The sequence below is a fragment of the Daucus carota genome, chromosome 6 (assembly GCF_001625215.2).
Source record: "Daucus carota subsp. sativus chromosome 6, DH1 v3.0, whole genome shotgun sequence".
Lineage (NCBI taxonomy): Eukaryota > Viridiplantae > Streptophyta > Magnoliopsida > Apiales > Apiaceae > Daucus > Daucus carota.
In genome coordinates this window covers 35,044,136-35,064,478 of record NC_030386.2, presented here as the reverse complement: position 1 = coordinate 35,064,478, position 20,343 = coordinate 35,044,136, and the positions used below count along the sequence as shown (strand labels likewise).

General features: G+C 33.2%; 3 protein-coding genes across 5 annotated transcripts; 1 reads left to right on the top strand and 2 right to left on the bottom strand.

The window, feature by feature from the left end:
* The first annotated feature begins 1,668 nt into the window (after window positions 1–1,668).
* On the top strand, window positions 1,669–7,474 carry LOC108192904 (thioredoxin reductase NTRC). The gene is made up of 10 exons (XM_017359438.2): window positions 1,669–1,946; window positions 2,247–2,454; window positions 2,586–2,691; window positions 3,545–3,810; window positions 4,071–4,350; window positions 4,747–4,854; window positions 5,346–5,432; window positions 5,558–5,662; window positions 6,158–6,288; window positions 7,199–7,474. The coding sequence occupies exons 1-10, from the start codon at window positions 1,721–1,723 to the stop codon at window positions 7,257–7,259; spliced, it is 1,578 nt and encodes a 525-aa protein (XP_017214927.1). The 5' UTR covers window positions 1,669–1,720; the 3' UTR covers window positions 7,260–7,474.
* Window positions 7,475–7,606: 132 nt separating this feature from the next.
* On the bottom strand, window positions 7,607–13,422 carry LOC108225544 (short integuments 2, mitochondrial). 3 transcript variants are annotated; one of them, XM_064079795.1, is made up of 9 exons: window positions 13,265–13,422; window positions 12,518–12,719; window positions 12,335–12,439; window positions 12,166–12,243; window positions 11,218–11,359; window positions 11,035–11,126; window positions 10,461–10,557; window positions 9,543–9,751; window positions 7,607–8,183 (listed from the first exon to the last, which is right to left on the bottom strand). In XM_064079795.1, the coding sequence occupies exons 2-9, from the start codon at window positions 12,683–12,685 to the stop codon at window positions 7,935–7,937; spliced, it is 1,140 nt and encodes a 379-aa protein (XP_063935865.1). In that variant the 5' UTR covers window positions 12,686–12,719; window positions 13,265–13,422; the 3' UTR covers window positions 7,607–7,934. The 3 variants fall into 3 exon arrangements, with proteins under 3 accessions (XP_063935865.1, XP_017255924.1, XP_063935866.1); XM_017400435.2 differs by having other exon boundaries at window positions 11,035–11,105; XM_064079796.1 differs by having other exon boundaries at window positions 12,518–12,711; window positions 13,265–13,420.
* A 4,252-nt stretch (window positions 13,423–17,674) lies between these two features.
* LOC108226703 (protein MIZU-KUSSEI 1) lies at window positions 17,675–18,813 on the bottom strand. The gene has a single exon (XM_017401700.2). The coding sequence runs from the start codon at window positions 18,649–18,651 to the stop codon at window positions 17,872–17,874; it is 780 nt and encodes a 259-aa protein (XP_017257189.2). The 5' UTR covers window positions 18,652–18,813; the 3' UTR covers window positions 17,675–17,871.
* Between the last annotated feature and the right edge of the window lie 1,530 nt (window positions 18,814–20,343).

The window sequence follows — 20,343 nt, the reverse complement described above, 5'->3', positions numbered from 1 at the left end:
TATAAAATATGATTATCACATTTTTCAGTAATTATTAGTTTGGCAAATTTTATATTCTTCATTTTTATAAATTTTAAATACATTCAAATTTTTGTGCAAAAAGTAAATTTTATTCACAAGAAAAATAATTAAAATCACAAGAAAATTATTAAAAAATACTTTCACAATATTTTGTAATCGTTATTTTTGGATGGATTATTATATATATATATATATATATATATATATTAAAGTTTTTATTTAAATAAAAGAATTGGAAATTAAAGAAGGGAAGAAACATTTAACACATTAAAATGCATTTAAAATTTATATTTAACAATGTATTTTAAAAATATATTAAAATACGTGACAATATTCAATATTAAAAATAAAAACATTCAGCCACTTCCATTCCCCGACTCTAGCTTTTATAGGAGGATCCATAATCTTCATGAAATTTGAAACAAAACCCGGCAATTTTTGTTCAAAGGGATCTAAAATAATGATTATAATATTTAAAAAGTATGATATGAATTAATAATTCAATTATGATAAACTGTGCATACATATATACATATCGAAACAAAGTGAACATAAATTCAAATAAAAATTATATATAACAAATTATCTTTCTAAATTCTTAATACTTAATAAAAGTTTTAGCCCAGCTAATGATTATTTTATAAAAAAAATCAAGTATTTTTTATTTTGACTAAAATATTATATCAAACACTAGTGTTAACTTTTTAATATTTTATATTATTGGAAATTGGCCGTGATAATATAGTTTCAAAATTTTAAGTTGTTTTGATTAAATGAGAATGAACAAAGTAAAAAAATTAAACACATCGATAAAAAAAATAAAGACATTGATAAAATTATATATAAAGTCAAGTATTTAAATTATATGATTATACATAAAGTTAAAATAAAAATTATACGAATAAAGATTATTTATACAATTAAATTATCTTTCTAAATTCTTAATACATATTAAAAAGTTTAGGCCAACTAAAAGTTATATTAAAAAAAAAAATCCAAGCACTTTTTATTTTGACTAAAATAATATATCAAATATTAGTGTTAACTTTGTAATATTTTAAGTTACGGGGATTTTAACCCATTAGAGCCTGATAATTTAAATAATATTCATGTATCACTTAATAGTTGAAAAAAGATAATTAAATGGAGTAATTAGTTAGTGCGCCTACATTAATCCTGTTCAAAGTGCACAAAAAATTAGGGTTGACTTTGTTTTGTACTCCCTCCGTCCCTATTTATCTGTCCACTTTGGAAGTAAAAATTTGTCCCTATTTATCTGTCCATTTATACTTTCAAAACTAATTTAATGATAGTTTTTCAAATATATCTTCATAATTTCAATTTTCAAGGCTTGACTTATTTAAAACTTGGTTGAATTCATGTTTTCAAGACATAAAGTAGGGGTATTCCACCATTTTCAAGATATTAATTAGAGGTATTTAATGAAAAAGTTTATACAATCAAGTATTCCTTGGTATGTGTTTTTTTTTCCAAAATGGACAGATAAAAAGGGACGGAGGGAGTATCATAGTATTACACAGAAGTTTAGGAAGGACACAACTGTAATCTCTGCGAACTGCACAAAGCAAATATGAAGTGTATTTAGCAACTATGCAAAAGAAAGCAAGTCGATAGATAAAGTACATATATATACGATATTGTAGTAACAGACTGTATCGTATTGTATGGTCCGAAACCAATGGCCAAGATAGCTGCTGCTGCTGCTGCTGCTAGCGGTGTCGGAATCCCTCTCACCCACCACCGCCGCCCTGTAGCCGCCACTTGCTCGACTCCTGCTTCTACCACTCTGCCGTCCTCTTTCAGACCGAGTCACCATCGCTTAACTCGCTGCTTCAACTCACCTCGTTTCTTTCACCACCGTGTCTCCACACGTGTCACAGCCTCTTCTTCATCTGCATCTCCAGGTCTCTCTCATTTCTACTCTAATTAGTTTAGTCTATTAATTTTTTATATTAAGCTGTTAAGTGTTAATAGTTGTGTACAAATTGCATATGAATATATGATCACAGCAATCTTATTAATGTCAGTGACTTAAAAGTTTGTGTACTTTCTTGTTCATCTTACAAGTTCATTTGTGTCACATTATTTGAAGTGCTCATATTATAACAAGTTCATTGTTTCTGTTTTATGATATTGGTTTTGTTTTTTTTTGTTCTTTTGAAATTTGATATGTTATCAGATAACCCTTTTTCCCTGTCTCTCAGATCAAGGAATCGAGAATGTGGTGATCATAGGTTCGGGCCCTGCTGGATACACTGCAGCTATTTATGCAGCTCGAGCCAATTTGAAGCCCATAGTGTTTGAAGGGTATCAGATAGGAGGTGTTCCTGGGGGACAATTGATGACCACTACCGAAGTAGAGAATTTTCCAGGCTTTCCGGAGGGAATAACTGGCCCTGACTTGATGGATGGGTAATTAAAACTTTTGAGATTTACTCGTTTCTTCTTTGAGGGACTTGGGAGCAGATCACTTTTCAGTCGTGAAATGGCTGTTAAGTTTTTATTTCTATCCATGGAAACTCAATTTTAATTAATTTGATCAGGATGCGAAAGCAAGCTGAACGTTGGGGTGCAGAATTGTTTCAAGAAGATGTTGAATTCCTTGATGTCAAGACTAGACCTTTTACAGTACAAAGCAGTGAACGTAAGGTGAATAAATCTTTGAGCTGCCAATAACTTATCTATTCCGGTGGCCTTTAAGTTTTGCTTTCATTACAGATTAACTATAACTTGTCTACCATAACACGACAATGTATTTTGTTGTGATAGTGGTAACACAGTTTGTTGCTCTTACAATCATAATGTGATTGTGGAATTGTTGAAACCAATTTTGTAAACGGAAAGAAGAAATTTTAAAAGCAGTTTCCAGGAATGTGTGGGCACCATGTTAAATAAAAATGTGATCTGTTCTGTTGCTTGAGCTCTTATTAGGGACGGCTTCTGACCTAAAATACAAAGTACCATATAGAGCCGTATCCATAATGTTGCGAGATGCATTCTCTCAAATCCACGAATATGACGCGCTTTAGAAACTGGTGTCATTAATGCCTCATATTTGTCGCCTGTAAGAATGTGATGATACTGATATCTAATTTGTTTATTGTAATTCATGGCAGAAACCATCAAGACAGGTGCTTTTATATCCTTAATTGTCAGTGTCATCTAGCTTGCATTTTGTACATATTGTATGAGTATTTCTAGAAAGATGAGGCTATAGTCACGGGAGTAGTGAAGAGAAGATGAGCCCTGTTAACATGCCTGGTAAAGTTTTTGTAGCTTGTGTGAAGATACCTGCATCTTTGTCACCATCCATGTGGATACATATAAACTCTTAAATAAATCAAATTCACCAATAATGTGTCTTTGTAAACTAGTTCTGTGCTGGGCTATGCTAATATCTCACTCCTGGTTGCACAAGGAAGCCCCTCGTTGCTCCTTTTTAACTATCACAACTTGCATGGTTTTTAAATTCCTGATTTTTCTTGTTGTCTTGTATCTTCAGGTAAAGTGTCATAGCGTAATTTATGCCACTGGAGCCACAGCAAGAAGGCTCAACTTACCTCGTGAAGAAGAGTTCTGGAGTCGAGGAATCAGTGCATGTGCTATTTGTGATGGTGCATCACCGCTATTTAAGGGACAAGTTCTTGCTGTGGTTGGAGGGGGTGATACAGCTACAGAGGAAGCATTATACTTGACTAAATATGCCCGCCATGTACACTTGCTTGTACGCAAGGACCAACTAAGGGCATCCAGAGCTATGCAAGATAGGTTGGCCAAAATTTTATTGAACTTCCATTTCTTACATTTGTCAATATCATATGCTGGACCATACTGTTTATTGTTGATTGCATATATTTGAATGTAGTTTAAACATAATATCATTTCTTATCCTTGGTTGTAGATCATATATAAATCAAAGAAATTCTGGTTCCTTGTTTCTACATCAACTAAATTACTAATCGAAAGTACGTGTTAAGTTTCAACTTCCTGAATGTTTGTTTAACAGGTTGATTCTGGCGAATTTTCAGAGTTTTCAACAATCCAAATGTCACGGTGCACTTCAATACGGAGACTGTGGACGTTGTCAGCAATACAAAAGGACAAATGTCTGGCATTTTAGTTAAAAAAGCAGATACAGCTGAGAACTCAGTGTTGGAGGCTAAAGGCTTATTTTACGGGATAGGGCATTCACCAAATAGCCAGTTGTTAGAAGGACAAGTTGATCTTGACACATCAGGGTATGTATTAGTTGAGGAGGGTACTGCAAAAACTTCAGTCGAAGGTGTTTTTGCAGCTGGAGATGTACAGGTAACAGTTTCCTGCTCTACTTTGTTTATTGCAATAAGCATTATCTTATAGGATTATGTTTTGCACTATGTTTTTAGCACAGTGAATTCACACAGAAGGGACATGTTTTCTTTTTCGTTCGGCCTTTTATTTTGTCCTTTTTCTTTTCCATTTCTTCACTTTTACTATAAATTGTTTATACTCCTTATCTGAGTCCTCCTGATATCTTTCTCTCGGTGGTTTGTTTTTGTTAAAACCTATAAGGAGACTGCAGTAATTGAATCTTCAGCAGTCATCTCTCAGTTGTATATGCTGTAAATTGAAGTCACTTGCGTCTTGCTGCTAATATCTGATAGTTGTAAATTCATTTTAGTACATAAGTGAAGTTTCTATATGATTCTGTCATGCATTCCGTAGGATCACGAGTGGAGACAAGCCATAACTGCAGCAGGTTCAGGATGTATTGCTGCTTTATCAGTGGAGAGATATCTTGCAAGCAATAACCTCCTTGTTGAATTCCACCAGGTACAGCTTCCTAGTTTGTATCTTCCTTGGCAAGTTTCTTACATGTCTGGAATAAATCTCGTAAGCTGAAGCATATCATGTTGCTTAAGAATCGCAAGGTCATTATTTAATATCACATATGTGGTATGTTTAAAGATTTTCTTTCTAAAAGGCAAAAAAATCTAATCAAAGTTCCTATAATTGACCTGAGATAAAAGGATTTAGCTTATGGCTCCCTCCCTGTTTAGCTTTTAAGCAAAACAAAATTTTTCTCCAAGTGAGTATTGTATGTCTTGGCATAAGCTAAAGTGGAGTATTATTAAAAGGTGAATGCGTTTGTTTGTCCAAGGTGTTTTGAACAATACATAGTTGATCCTAGTCTTGTTTAATAGGAAGTTTCCGCCAGTTATGTATTTTAGTTGTACATTTTTATCCTACACGGTATGTGTATATATATGAAGTTCTCCTAGAGGATCTGGACTATAATACTCTTATCATACTGATGTCAACAGCCACAAACTGAAGAGGTTAAGAAGGAACTTACAACTAGAGATGTACTAGAGCATTTTGATATTTCACTTACCAAGCACAAGGGCCAGGTATGTCATATGTGTTCCACCTTCCATTTTCTTTCTAAAAAAAATAGAAGGGAAAAAAATGAATTGAAGTTTTTTGCTCTTAACATTTTATCCCTAGCTCTAATTTTGATCGTTTCTGCCCACAGTATGCTCTGAGAAAATTATACCATGAAAGTCCAAGGCTTATCTGTGTTCTATATACATCACCAACATGTGGTCCCTGTAGGACCTTGAAGCCGATTCTTAGCAAGGTATAACTTTATTTTTGCATTTTATACACAATTTTAGGATTACTGTGATATGCCAGACTTAAATGTATCATAACTTAAGGCATAGGTTTTTGTCTATTTGATATAATAATTTATGATGCTCTTACCTGATATGGTGATTGTTTTATGTTAACATCCTTTATCCCCCTGATATGCTTTGAGTTTGGTACAATTTTGAGAGCCCTGTAGTGGTGTGTAGAATAAGAAAGACCTGAAGATAATCTGTATTTCTGGGACTTAGACCACGCAAGGATTATATATAGGGTGAAAACGTTTTAAGAGTACTAAAGATGTTAAGAACAGAAAGAAGCATTAGACATCTAGTGTGATTCAAAGTATAATTTGCTTTGATATATGTTATTGTGTTGTACATTTATAAGGGATATTCTTAGAACAGAGGACACACATTTCTTCATTGGCTTAATGCTTATTAATCAGTTATTTATGAGCCGCTCTTGAACTCTTCTTAATCTTCAGGTCATAGACGAGTATGATGAAAATGTTCATTTTGTTGAAATTGATATTGAAGAAGATCCTGAAGTTGCTGAAGCAGCTGGAATTATGGGTACACCATGTGTACAATTTTTTAAGAATAAGGAAATGATCAGGTTGGTAGCTTTGTATTCTTCTTACATAGCAATACTATATCTGGTTATTGTCGCGCACTAAAGCATGACAGTCGCAAAAATCTCTTGTCACGGAATGTAAGACCTCAATGTAAAGTAGAAATCAAACATGCTATTCTGATTATAATCATTTAGGAGTCAAGCTACTTGTCAAAACATAAAATAGTCACTTGAGTTCCAACTCACTGACCTTTAATACTTGCAGAACTGGAAATTGAAACCAAGATAAGTTTGTGAAAACATCACAATAGTCAATTAAGCGCCAACTTGTAAAAGCTCTGATACTTCCTAACTAAAAAATGAAGCTAAGATAATCTTTAGAAATGATAACTTGGTCTATAGTCTAGTATGCAAGTTGCTAGAACTAGAACACGACAATTATTAATGTAGGTGCGAGCCGTGCAACTACAGAACCCCTACATCAAACTGCTTCCTACTGTCCTAAAAAACTAAAAGAAGGCAAGTACTATACTTGCTACTAACTCTATGATATCTTCATAAAATATAACAAAGGAATTTTACAGTTATTTTCTTTCGATAGAAACAATTTTTTTTTCTCAGCTGACTGCCTTTAATTGTACCAGAAGTTCCTCTTTACAAAATTTCCAAATATTATGTAGCTTTAATGAAACACTTGTTTAGCAAAGGCTTGGCTGGAATCCTTCTCCTTGCAGCTCGTTTGAATTTTGTTGTATTGGAATAAAAGAATAATTTTATTAGCCTTCATTTCACTCAAAGACTGCTATACATGTTACATTGCTACAGTTCATCTTGTTTGATCCTCCCAGCTTTAAAGCAGTTTGAAATTAAAAATATCATATGCTCTTACTTATCACAGAAGTCCCCTAAAATCCTTCAAACATGTGCACTTACATCTATAATCAACGTGCAGGACTGTATCGGGGGTCAAAATGAAGAGAGAGTACAGGGAGTTCATTGCATCAAATAAGTGAGTCACCATTAAATTTTTTCCCTGTATCGGGATGGAGTGTCGTTCTTGGCTGGTGCTGTGATTTTTTGTGATTCACATTTTCTTACTGTAGATAGGCTAGTTGATTTGAATAATGCCTTGTACTTTTACAGCTATCTCTTATATAGAGGGATAACTTCTCAATTGTAATGTTAAACTGTTGTGTAGTTTTGAAATTATTTTCACTCCTTGAGCCTACTGAACGCATTTTGGGAGCTCTTTAGCCGCTTACTAACAGGCAACAGCCTAACAGGCAGCCTAACAGCCATTGTGCACCCATTGAGCCATTGACTAGGAAAACGACAATTGTCTATAGATATCACACGTGCCTAAGCAAATAGAGAGGCTTGCTTCTGAGTTCATAGAGGAAATGTGCATTCTTACTAGTATGAGGCAATAACTTGAACTATTGCAGTAAAAATTATGATTCCTCCAGGTAAAATTTAAACTGGACCAAGTTAAACTTTTCATTAAATACTATACATTCATATGCATCTAGAGGGTAGCTAAATTTTCAAGTGGTCAGCATGGTTTATCAGGTCATGATGGGCTTGACCTGCATATGGTAATTGTGCAGTGAAAAGTTCACTTGCCAAAAACTCAAGAGGGTCGCCTTTGGAAGCGACTGGGTTATAATTGCGATCACCTTGGGCAGGACTCAGGATCCAGAGACATCTGGGACGTCATCAAGGATGAATGGACCTAGCTTACCTGCTCTAAACAAAGTTAAAAACTTTTTTGAAACCATTGTCCGAGCCTCGGATGCTTTGTTAGGTATCTTTAGTGCTTTCTGCAGTGCTTCAAATTGCTGTGCTATTAAAACCTCCAAATCATTTTCATCATCCAAATCACCATTAAATTCAGATAGAGTCACATACAGTGTTCGTTGGACTTCAGTTACAACATCCTGCACACAACAGAAACTGTGACTAGGAGAAGAAAATTGGCAAAAAGGCAATATTTTGGAATCTGCAGCCTGAATTTAAAGTTCTTTTTACAAAAATTTAAGCTTGGATTAAAATGTGTATATATCTGACCTAGGCATCTAGTCCAAATCTTTAAAGGGTCAGAGCTCTAAAGTGTTTGATTTAATGGATCATGGATCTAGACCAACTGGCCAGACATTAGCTTTGGTAATATAAACCGGATCAATGGGAATATCCATTCCCTTGTTCAGAAACATAAAAAAAGTTGACGCCCTTCAAGTCATTAACAATAAGGAACCGGGAGTACAAAGTCATGAAATTCTCCTCAATATTCTCAAATAACGGAGCTTGTAAAATTTACTTATAGGATGATCAATAAAGAAAGGCAACCTATATTCAAAAAAAACAAGCAGAAGGTGATAAAACATAGCATGCCAAACGACAAAACCCTTCATGCGGTACACATATGATGTACAATACTTTACTTTGCCACAAAGAATTCATAATATTTTAAGGCAGAGAAGAGATCAATGGCCCATTGAAGTAACCTTAAAAAAGTTACTTGCAAGTATTTCATTATTGCTGGCTTATAACCGGTGCCATGCACAGACGACTTAAAATAGTTTTTATTTAATATATTTTAATATTTAATTTTATGGTGAAGATAAAATTATATTAGAATAATATTTATTTTTTAATTAAAATAATTTTTTAAATAATTAAAACGTATGTGGGTAAATATATATTTATTGGATGTGTTAAATAAGTTTTTTATTTAACATGTTGAATAAGTTCTTAACAGATAAGTCCGCCAAAAAGCTAATAAAAATTAGCCCAAAGAGATATTTTTGGATGAGAATGCTTAAAAAAGTTTTTTTTTTTGACACCCAAAAGACAGATCCATTAGAATATGTTATAAATAAGGAGGCTCGTAGACCAAATACCGACCGACCAAACTTTTAATGTTTTGGCTTTAATAATATAGTATAGACATGTGAAAAATAATTTTTGACTTATAATCAGTTTAAAAAAATTTAAGAGTAACATATAACTTATGTCATCTAAAAATTAAAGAAACATTGAAGTAACCTGGAAATGGGATAGTAATCATTTTAAAGAAGTCAAATTGCAAAAACCAAAATACCTATAATAAGGTCACATTTGTACTTTTCATAATTCAACCTTTAGTTAATAACAAGACATTTTCACTTATTACACAAATATTTAAATATTGTACCTATAAATTACTCATTAGGGAAGGAAACAGCGCATCCTAAAACTTAATCATATTATGGCAGCTTCTTATGACTTTCTGGCATAAGATTAAGATCATTGCTTACCTCGATATAGTGCACATCAGAGAGATTAGGGGGTTTCCTCCTATTTCTCAAAAGATCCCTGACATTGTACTCATGTTTATCATTGGTGTTTTCCTCAAATCCTTTTGTATTAATGTGTCTCCAGTGCAGGGGAGTGCTCCTACAGTTTAAAACTGCCAGCAAGTACTGAGCAATTCGCTCTTCACCTACTACCGAGTCTTTTACAGATCCTACAAGAACAGTTGAGAATTGATTCAAAACATGAATAAAATCAGCTAGGTCACAGACAGGCATGGACTCATTGAATAGATCCACTGAATGTAAATTCAGATGTCAATGCTCGCAAATCACCAAATAGTCAGTAGATTGTTGATTCTCAAGCAATATTAGCCAAATAGCTAAAAGTAAAACCATAAATGAGATGAACATCTCTCATCTGCTGGTTCATACATGTATCCATATCGAGCTGCACATTTAAAGAATAACGAGGATGGTCTGAAAATCCTAAACAACCCTTTTGTCTTCATTTTATTCTTTGCATCACATCACAGTCAAGCAACATTAGACATAGTTTCTTTTGTAGTAAAATTAGTTTCAGCCAACTGAAAGAAAATAAAAAGAATAAATAAAATTAAGGGCCTCGCTGAATTTGTGGAATCCAGACAAAGTGGAATCATATTGCAATGGACAGCAACTTGCAGAAACTTTATATATGATTTAGTTTGCTTTTTCGAAGTATTTACATATATCAAATACAACCATTTCACAAGAGAAGTACCATGAACAGTTTAACTAATAGAATATAGAATATTATAATAACATATTTCCTTAGTACCTAAAATTTTGCTATTATCTTTTAAATAGATCCGCTATTAGAAAGAAAAAACCCAGAAATTTACAACATACAATAGTTGACATTAGTTTGAAAGTAATTCAAACCTGTTAAAGCTAACTTAAGGCCTGTTTCTATGTCTGGGATACTTGGAACCAACACTCCTGGGGTGTCAAGGACATAAATGCTTGGCTGATGTGCAATCTGAATCCAGTAACAAACAAAAGATACTACTTACAAGAATGCAAAAAGTATCAGAAAGAAATTGAAATCATTATAAAGTACAGTTAATATATAGATTTCAGGCGAAAAGGCATAGTGGAAGAGGGTTTGATGCGAAGCGTATTCAAACATATACGAATGAACTCCACAAGAAATGAACCATTGTGGCAAAGTACTGATATAATATAATCAGTTACTATTTGTCAGCAGTAGCTTATATAGAATAAATATGTGCACATATATTCTGTTTTATAGCAATATATTTATATAAATATATAAATCAACATAATGTACATTTAAGTAATCGCTTTGATAATTTTTCTACCGTCACTAATATAAAACAAAAAAGAAGTATTTGATATAAGTTGAAGAGAAACATATATGTTTGTTACCTAGAAAAACAATGGAAAAACTCATTAAAGTATACATTGAAAACAAAAATAACTTCACAAAATTAACCTTGTATCCAGCAATATCTTGGGTAACACCAGGCAATGGTCCTACAGTGGCTCTCTTTTTCTTTTTCTGAACTATAGAGAAACTAAAGTTTACTGCTGTGAAACCATTTGCTTACTGGTAATGAATCCAATATAACAAATCGACAAGAGAATTTTGAATTAAAAAACGAAAAGAACATCATACTGGGAAAGCGAGTTGCTGCAATTTGATGGATGGAATTAATTAGAGATGATTTTCCAACATTGGGAACCCCAACCACCATAATTAGGAGAGTGGGTTCTTTTATGATCGCCTCCTTCAATTTGAATTCCGCAAGTTCAAGAAGCTTTGTTAAGTGAGCCAGAAGTCAGAACAGAATATGTATTAGATAACTGAAAAGTGAAAACATGCCATATATGTAATAAGTTCATCCAGTGATAATTATAAACATTATAATCCTAAATACACAACCAACACACAAAAGCATTACGATGTATTATTTGAGAGTATTGCATGAAAATGAATCTCATATCATATATGAAATATGGTTTAAGACAAAATATACATGTATATAAGACAAAATTTCATGAGTTGATTTGGGCCAAAAATATTCCTCATCAGAATCTGTAACTTTAAACAAGAACATCTATTAACCAAACCACTTGTCTAGATTAGCTTATCACTTACCGCCCTTGGACAGTACGAATACCCAGAAGTTGCAATTGACTGTAATAAAAACTATTTGATGTTTATAGCTACTAGTGTGCAAGCTGGAAGTAGGTACCAGACTTGCAGGAAATATATGTTCCACCCCTACAGCCTCCATTTTAATGCTATTAAGTATAAAGATTAAGGCTTTATGTAATTTTCTGTTCTATTACAAAATCAGTATAAGGATACATGTTGTGCGATTAGCATTGGTGATTGCAAAAGAAAAATTCAGCCAATAAGGTTATGCTTACATTTACTTCATTTTTCTATGGATAATCTCAAATGATTTGGTAAATTGAAATATAGCATAAAATATTCATTAGTTTGACCATTCTTTTGAAATTCAGTGTAAAGTACGGCCACTACTTTGTAATTTACTAAAAAAAATTCATTTACTCGGTAAAAAACATTGATTTTATCCCCACAGATAGATTAACATACCTGTTGAACAGAGTTCTTGCTATGTGCATTTATGGCAAGGAAATCTTGTTTGCATGACTCAAAATAATGACTCCATTTCTGTGAACATAACCAATACGATAATAAGATTCATTTGGCAGCAGATATCGACCTTAATTACAATAAAACAAATATATAAAAAGTTCATTACATGCATGATATTGGGGTTGGCCAAATCCTTCTTGTTGAGAGCAATGATACGGCGCTTGCCAGTAAGCATAGGCTGAAGGTCTCGATTTGTAGAGGATATTGGTATCTGTTAAAACATAAAATTAAGCGATAACTTGAATTTAATGATAATATTCAGCGAGTTCTGCACAAAGTGAAGACTAACACGAGAGTCGCGAACTTCAATGACAAGGTCAGCAAGCTTGAGACGATCACGAATGGCACGAGTTGCTGAAGCCATGTGACCAGGAAACCAGTTGATGCTTCCTCCACCCTTGTTGAATCCCATTTCCCCCAACCCCTTCTTCATTACCTTTTTTAGTCCTGCCACCATCTCAACTTCTCTCTCTACGTTATGAACTTACAACCTTGTACACAAATAACCAAGAAATCAAACAATTTTAATCAAATCTAAAAAGGAAAAAAACGTAAATGGCATAAGCTGTTGCTGTGTTGTTTGTGTTGCTTGTGACTTCAGGAGAAATGAAAAACCACAAATTCAACTACTCATAGGTCCACAACAAAAAATAAACAATTTTTTTTCATTAACACGCGACTTCTAAATCAAGTATTAATTTTGTTAATTTCTCGAACTTAATCATACCGCCACTGTGTGAATTCCAGTGCGGCAGCCAACATACACTATCGATCAACTAAAGCATGAACAATCAAATAAACCAACCTAGCAGAACATGTAAAAGTAACACACATATATAATTCAACAATGCTAAAGAAAAAATGCAAACAAAGGACAAGTATATATACAAGCATTTCATCAAACACGTAGACTGCAAGACAGCTTTAATATCTCAAGTAGAAAAAAATAACTGAGCTAATACTAAATTTAATCTAAAACTGTGATTAGATTAGAATAATTCAACTCATAGAGATTAAGAACTTGTTTTAAACTTACTTAATAGAAGTGTCACTGGAGTAAGATGGCTCTGTTTGCGAATATATTGAGGAGGGAAAATTATAAGATTGCCGCTTTTAAAAATGCGGGTAGAAATGAGATTCCGGGCTCTTGTAATTATGATCAGACTTGAAGACCGTTGCAGGCCCAAACTATGTGTCAAGTTTGAAATAGCTCAATTTTGTTTATGTAGATAAGATACTTGGGTTAAATCCTTAATGGGCTTGATAAGCCCATATATCGGGCAATAAGTAGCAAGGTCACTTGAAAATTGGTGTTATTTGTTATGCGAGTCATATCGACACCTTCAGCCTAATCGTATTGTATTATATATTTTTACAATTACTTTATTTTATACAAAAAATTGAATATCAAAGTTTTATACATGTAAAATGTTAATTTTCTATCATAAAGTAATTTAAGTTCGTTGAGGAAAAGAAATTTTAATTTTTATATTTGATTAATAAACCAAAACCGAACCCACATTAAGTGGAACTTATTGATATATGATTTATATTTAATTTTTAAATTGTTTTATATTTTAACAAAAATTTTCGATTCAGACGGGCTAAAACCGAATCTTGCTAGGTCCTAATATAGTTTACGCTGTTTTAAAATTGATCATTATGCAGTATGAACTGAAACTTGAATATACCTTTATATTTTTTACATATTTGAGGAATGAAATTATCCGTGATCTACACTTACGTACATTGGTTAACCAGGTCGAATATGAAAATATATGCATGTCTGTATGAATTGGTTTTAATATTGTTAAGACTACCCGCTATGAATATTATAGCTACAACAACCAAGTGGTCCAGATCATATATTTTGTTGTTTTTCATGCTAAGATATGTATAAAAATAAACCTATATATATGTTCACCGAGTAGTATTATATGTTGGTATCTCATTATATTTGGGAGCTGAAGCTAGGACTAGCAGTTAGTTTGTGATACGCACGCTGTCTTACATATGGATACAAATATTATGTAGTCCCTAGCATCCCGCATTTTTCTCCATAGCACGTATGATGTCGCTTCTCCTCTTTTTTCTATATGCACTTCTCTGAATTAAACTGTAATGTATGATTTCCCTAATCAAATCAAAACATTCACAAAGCAAGCATCACTAGCTAGCTACCTCGTGCAGGGTTTCGCCTGTTATTATTTCCTTACTATCATAATTTTTGTATTCTTTCTATTCTGGTCACTTTTATACAATTTCTTTTTAATCATGTCTAGCTCAATTATATACATTTCTAAAATAGTAAAATTTTATAATATAAAAATTCATCTACACTACTATCTTCTTTTACAACACTAATTTATATATTGAATATTAGTTAGTCCCATAATTTTACTCACTTTTCCTACATTTATTCACTAAATTATATTTTTTTTAATTTCTGTGTCCCAATTCATGTATATATAATTATATACTAATATATACTTAGTTCTTGGTACGGAGGAGTATACTGCTTCAGGACACCAGGTGTTTCATATAAATTTTCACTCTTTCTCTGTCATTTTACATGTTATTATTTAGTCGCATGTATGCCATTGCCAATATTCTTCACTTGTTCCACTTTCATTCTAGCTCTCACTGAACATGACATTTTTTCCTGCTCAGAACTACTCATCTTCCTGAGAGAATCTTCAAAACAGTTTACAAAATCAAGATTAGCCGATAGCACAGTGACAACTGACAAGTCAATTTTTGGGTTCCTTTCCCACTGCAAGAATCACTAAAACAACTAACAAATCTTTACTTATCCTATACCTAAATCTGAAATTTTACAAAAAGAAATATATCATTCTAAAAACATTTTAGCAAACAATTGAAGATACGAACATGCTTTGAAACTAAATAAAAAAACTGCACTTTATGTGGTCAGATCAAGAGCACATTAAAATAAGTGCACTTTATGTTATCCTCAAAATGGGTCGACGACAAAGATCATGTGGTTTCAGCCCAGCTGTATTATATGCTGCGTGAAACAGGTAGAGTGAACAGATACGAACAAGTATTGAACTCTAAACTATTGGCACTTTATTCATCAATAGGTTAAAGATCCATCTTCCTTATAAATTATAATTAACCACGTATACATAAAAACACAGGATCGTGATTAATTAGTAATTATATCCGACTCCAGTCTTATGACCTAAACAGATAGATAATACTACTATACAGCGATATACTAGTAAATATCTGAAAAAATCTTCTATGCATAAGCATACAAATCCATTTAAATATCTTTTTCTACCGTCTCAATTATGCATTCATTGGTATATATCCTCTATGCCCTTTGTGCATCGATTAATCTATACTGTCGATACTGGATCATAATTAATTTGTCCACTGAATTTTCTAAGAATTAAATTTTTTTTATATATGTAAACTTTATAAGAATTTTTTTGTGAAAAAACAAAAACTTCAAATGAAGTAAGACGATGTCTATTTTGCATTTTTAAAGAAAGGGGATAGAAATTATACTCACGAGAACAGTAAATCAATATATTGCGTATCAATAGTTCAATACCCATTAATCTGAATATCTGGTAAAGAAATTGATGACATCTTTGAGCTAAATTCTACAAATTTTAAACTACCGTCGAGTGCCTATTAAAAACTCAGCTTCATCATATGGCAGGCCACCATAGATATAAAACACAAATTAATGCGCTTGAGGTTATGTTTTGAAACTCGAAGAAAGTACAGATCTAGTTCATATAGTACGTGTACGTAATTACTCTAGTAATAATTAAATGAACTGAATTTAATGGAGTACTTATGCATTGATACGAATTTAATTAGGATGTAAACAAAGATGAAAACATAAACAAGGGTACTTTAGCGTAAGAAGCTGGAAAAGTTCTCATATTTTATGATACTAGCTCCAATAATTATTCATTTCAAGACGGCCTTGTCAATATCTGGTTGCATCTCTATATCTAAACACTTTACTCATTATACAATACATATAGATATGTCATTTGTAGATGTACATCATGTACTACACGGATATATCTGAATATTATAAGTATCCATTACCCATGCCTTGTCTGGAATTAACATGTTAAACTTCCATATATATGCACAGCGGAGGATGAAGGCAGGGCACGTTTGGGTGATGTGATCCCGCGAGATTTGTTTTGTATATATGACAACCTTATAGTTGTTCTTCGGAAAGAGAGGTAGCCAAAACTATAAAAGTGATCCGCGCGCACTATGAAATCCAAAAAATGGTCAACAAAAATATATAAGATGCCCTCTTGCCTTAACAAAAGTTTTTTTCACGATATATGTTTATATATATATAGTGCAGCATATAAAATGCTATTAACCGCACAATTATGAAAAATAATTTATTAACATTATTAAAATAATAAAATTAAGTTTTAGTAGTATAATTGAATAACTATAAGTATTAGAATTAAATAAAAATATAAATTACTTATGGCTAAAAGGTATATAAATAGAAATTTTTTCATAGTAACATTCCTATATTTTATGTTATACATGTATTTTTAAATGAAAATAGTAGTAATAATATATAAAAGGATATACTAATATTATATCATGTTATTGTTAACAACAGAGACCTTAAGTACGAGAGGGATTAAAATTTCAACAAGAATCAAAATAATGTTAATTTGGAAATAAATTTAAATTTTTTAAACAGTTTGCCGAACTTATTTTACCCTCTCCCAATCAACCAACAATCCAACACAAGCCTTGGACAACATGTTCATCTCCTGTATGTGCCTTTCAGGGTACATGTAATTACAGTTTGACTTTATCAAATTTTGTTAGTTGACATTTTGATAGAAATACGGCAGACTTTTATATCCTTTTATGTTGCATGCTGATATATCCTTTCTTTGGCATAATTAAGTAATTGATTACTACTAAGCATTTCTCTTTAGCTTTTCTGATCGGCCAACCGTTCCCACCCTAATTAAGAGTCCCGTGATCAGTTAAAATAACACCCGGACAATTAATTGTAGAAAAAATCAGATAAACGCTGAATGATCCTCGGCGACCTTTCGTGGCAACATATAGTTCATCCATGATGTAGTGAACAGCAAAGAAAGCAAAGCAATAACATTATTGATTATTCTAAACCGGTGATGATGATATCCAAAATTAGACAATTTGATTGGGAATTTGAGTGGCCGTGCCAATAATAATATATATATTGGTAATCAAGTGGTTGATTGAGACCAAGAAACACAAATCATCATTGTTAATTATCCTTCATGTATATTGCACGTTTACTTTGTATAAGCTGACACTACTAAAATAATTAATTATACCGCTGATCATATATTGATTTAATTCATAAATCATGCGATCAAAATCAACCATATGTGAGAAAAAAATTGGGAAAATTTGATGTAAGTTACAAAATAAGAAAATAGCTCAATAACCACAATTTCACATCTAATACAGCAGCTTCGGAATCACTCACAATATTCGATCGATCTTACAGTTGGAGCTACAAAAACAAGTAGTTTTGCGAATTCATTGATTACATAAATTACACGTTCGACAAATAATTAACATCCAAACCATCAGTACTGAAACAAGCATTTCGTTCTAAACTCTGAGCAAAAAGATACTAAGATCAGGCCCACCATTTCCATCAGGGTTCATCATGTAATAAGCTTCCGAGTGTTGTGTCCCCACAACCCTTTCAAACCTAGCTCTCATGTACAGCAACTCCCCCTCCGCCATACCACCTTTCCGGCCATCCTCCACCACGGGGATCACTCCGGCCCCGACCGATACGCTCTCTACGGTGCTAAGCACGTGCCAGTCCGACTGCGTGCACTCGCGTGACAGCGCGTACCCTGATTTTCTCCCATTACAATACATAGTCCACATAGGTTCTTTCCATAATTTACCATGTCGGCGCGTGGTGGAGCCCTTAGAGCACTCTAACGCGATCCTCACTAACCCCGACGACATTTCCTTCACGAGAGTTGACGTGGACACCGCCAGCTCGATGATGAGGACAGGGGCTGACCTAGGGTCGTACTGGACGGCGAAGCTGACGTGGCCACGGCGGTTCCCAAATAGGGTTCCGGTGACTTTGCGGCCTAGAGTTGGAGTTATGGAGAGGTTGGATGGGAGTGTTAGCCAGCGGCAAGTGGGGAGGATCATGGGGAAGGAGATGAGGTTGATGAGTGATCGGAAGAAGGCGGAGATGACTAACCGAGGCTTCGAGCTGCGGTGGAGGACGACGGAGGTGTTGGTATTGGCGGTGAGGTGGTTAGGATCAGGTTTGTAGGAAGTGGATCTCATGTAGGTGGTAGGGATGATTTTTGTTGTGGTGGTGCTGTTGCAGCTGCTTGTTCTTGGAAGTTCTAGCTTCATTATGATATTTAGTGTGTGTGTGTGTGTTTGTTTGTGAAAGTGAGTGATATGATGATGGTGTTGGAAGCTAGGGAATGGAATAAATATAAAAAGGTAGACGATGGAGGTTTGTGTAGAGCAGGCTATTGAGCTTTAGAGCTTTTGATTATTGTGTTCCTTGATGCTTTAAACCTATATATACACCTCCTTGGTATAAAATAATCACCAGTTGAACTCAACATAAGGTCCCACCATTACCCTAATAAAACAATACTCGTAGTACAGTAGGATGCGAGATGAGTAGTCTTCAGTGTGATAGTACTCGATGGCAATGGCCATGATTTTAATAAAGGGTTAATAATGAAGTGAGTCACCAGGGCTCGATATATCAAGTTGGTCACTGAACTAAAAACCGTTCAAATTGGTCACTTAAGTCGGTTACACGTATCTTTAAATATGAGCTAAAGGATTAAAAATATTATTTACAGAGGTTTATGCATTATTTTTGAATGTTATCACAATTAAGTACAATGTTATGACTTCTAGTATTTATAATAATATATTTTGATTTTATCAAGTTTATTTATTATTTATTTTTAATTAAAATAAAAGAATTAACTATATAATAAAAAATAAATAACAAATAAACTTGATAAAATCTAAATATATTATCATAAATACTAGAAGTCATAACCTTGTACTAAGTTGGGGTAACATTCAAGAATAATGTGTAAATCTATGTAAATAATACTTTTACTCCTTTAACTCATATTTAAAGATACATGTAGCTAACTTAAGTGACTAATTTGAGACGGTTTTGAGTTCAGTGACCAACTTGATATATTAAGTCCATTTTGATGACTCGCTTGATTATTAATCCTTTTAATAAAAAGTGTAAAACTGTAATTAGTCAATTGAAGGCAAAAGGTTGCAATATCAAGCTTCCCTTGCTGAGTATAGTTGGCATTTCAGGGCCTGTCACGTGCTTTAGCGTGTACATTTTGTTTTCCGGACAGTTATATAATTCAATTCGCTCATGGTTAATTACTTAATTACTCCCTCCGTCCCGGTCATTCACTCATTTGTATACAAATGGTTGGGACACGGATATCAAGAAATTGTGTAAGAAATGAATACAGTTGGATGAAAAGTGGGTATAGTGGTGGGACTCATTTATATTTAAGTAATAGATTTGATACAGTGGAGGAATCAGGAAAGTAGTTAGTGTAATAGTGTTTATATTATTATATAATGGAGATAGTGGAAAAAAGTAGTTGATGTAATGATGTTTTATATTATAAAAATTTACTACTTTTGGAATGTATACAGTTGATGAGACATCCCAAAAAAAAAACTGTATACAATTCATTAGGACAGAGGGAATATAAATTATCAAATAAAACATATAAATTTTGAACCGTTATTTGTTGCAGACAATTACCGGAAAAGTGTGAGGAGAGACTTGTAATTGTCTGTTTTTCGAAAATAGAGACTTGTAATTGTTAAAACTTAATATTTTAACTCTAGCAGCAACCAGCAACCAGAACAGAAATGTTTACTTTCTCCAGAAAGCCAGTATTGAAATATTATGTACTCCGATATTTAACTTTTAACAGGAAATAAATTTATATCACAACAATCTCTAATCCACCTCTTTTCCATTAAAGTTGAGGGTTTAAAAAGAACAGTTACACAGCACTGGTAGTATATGTG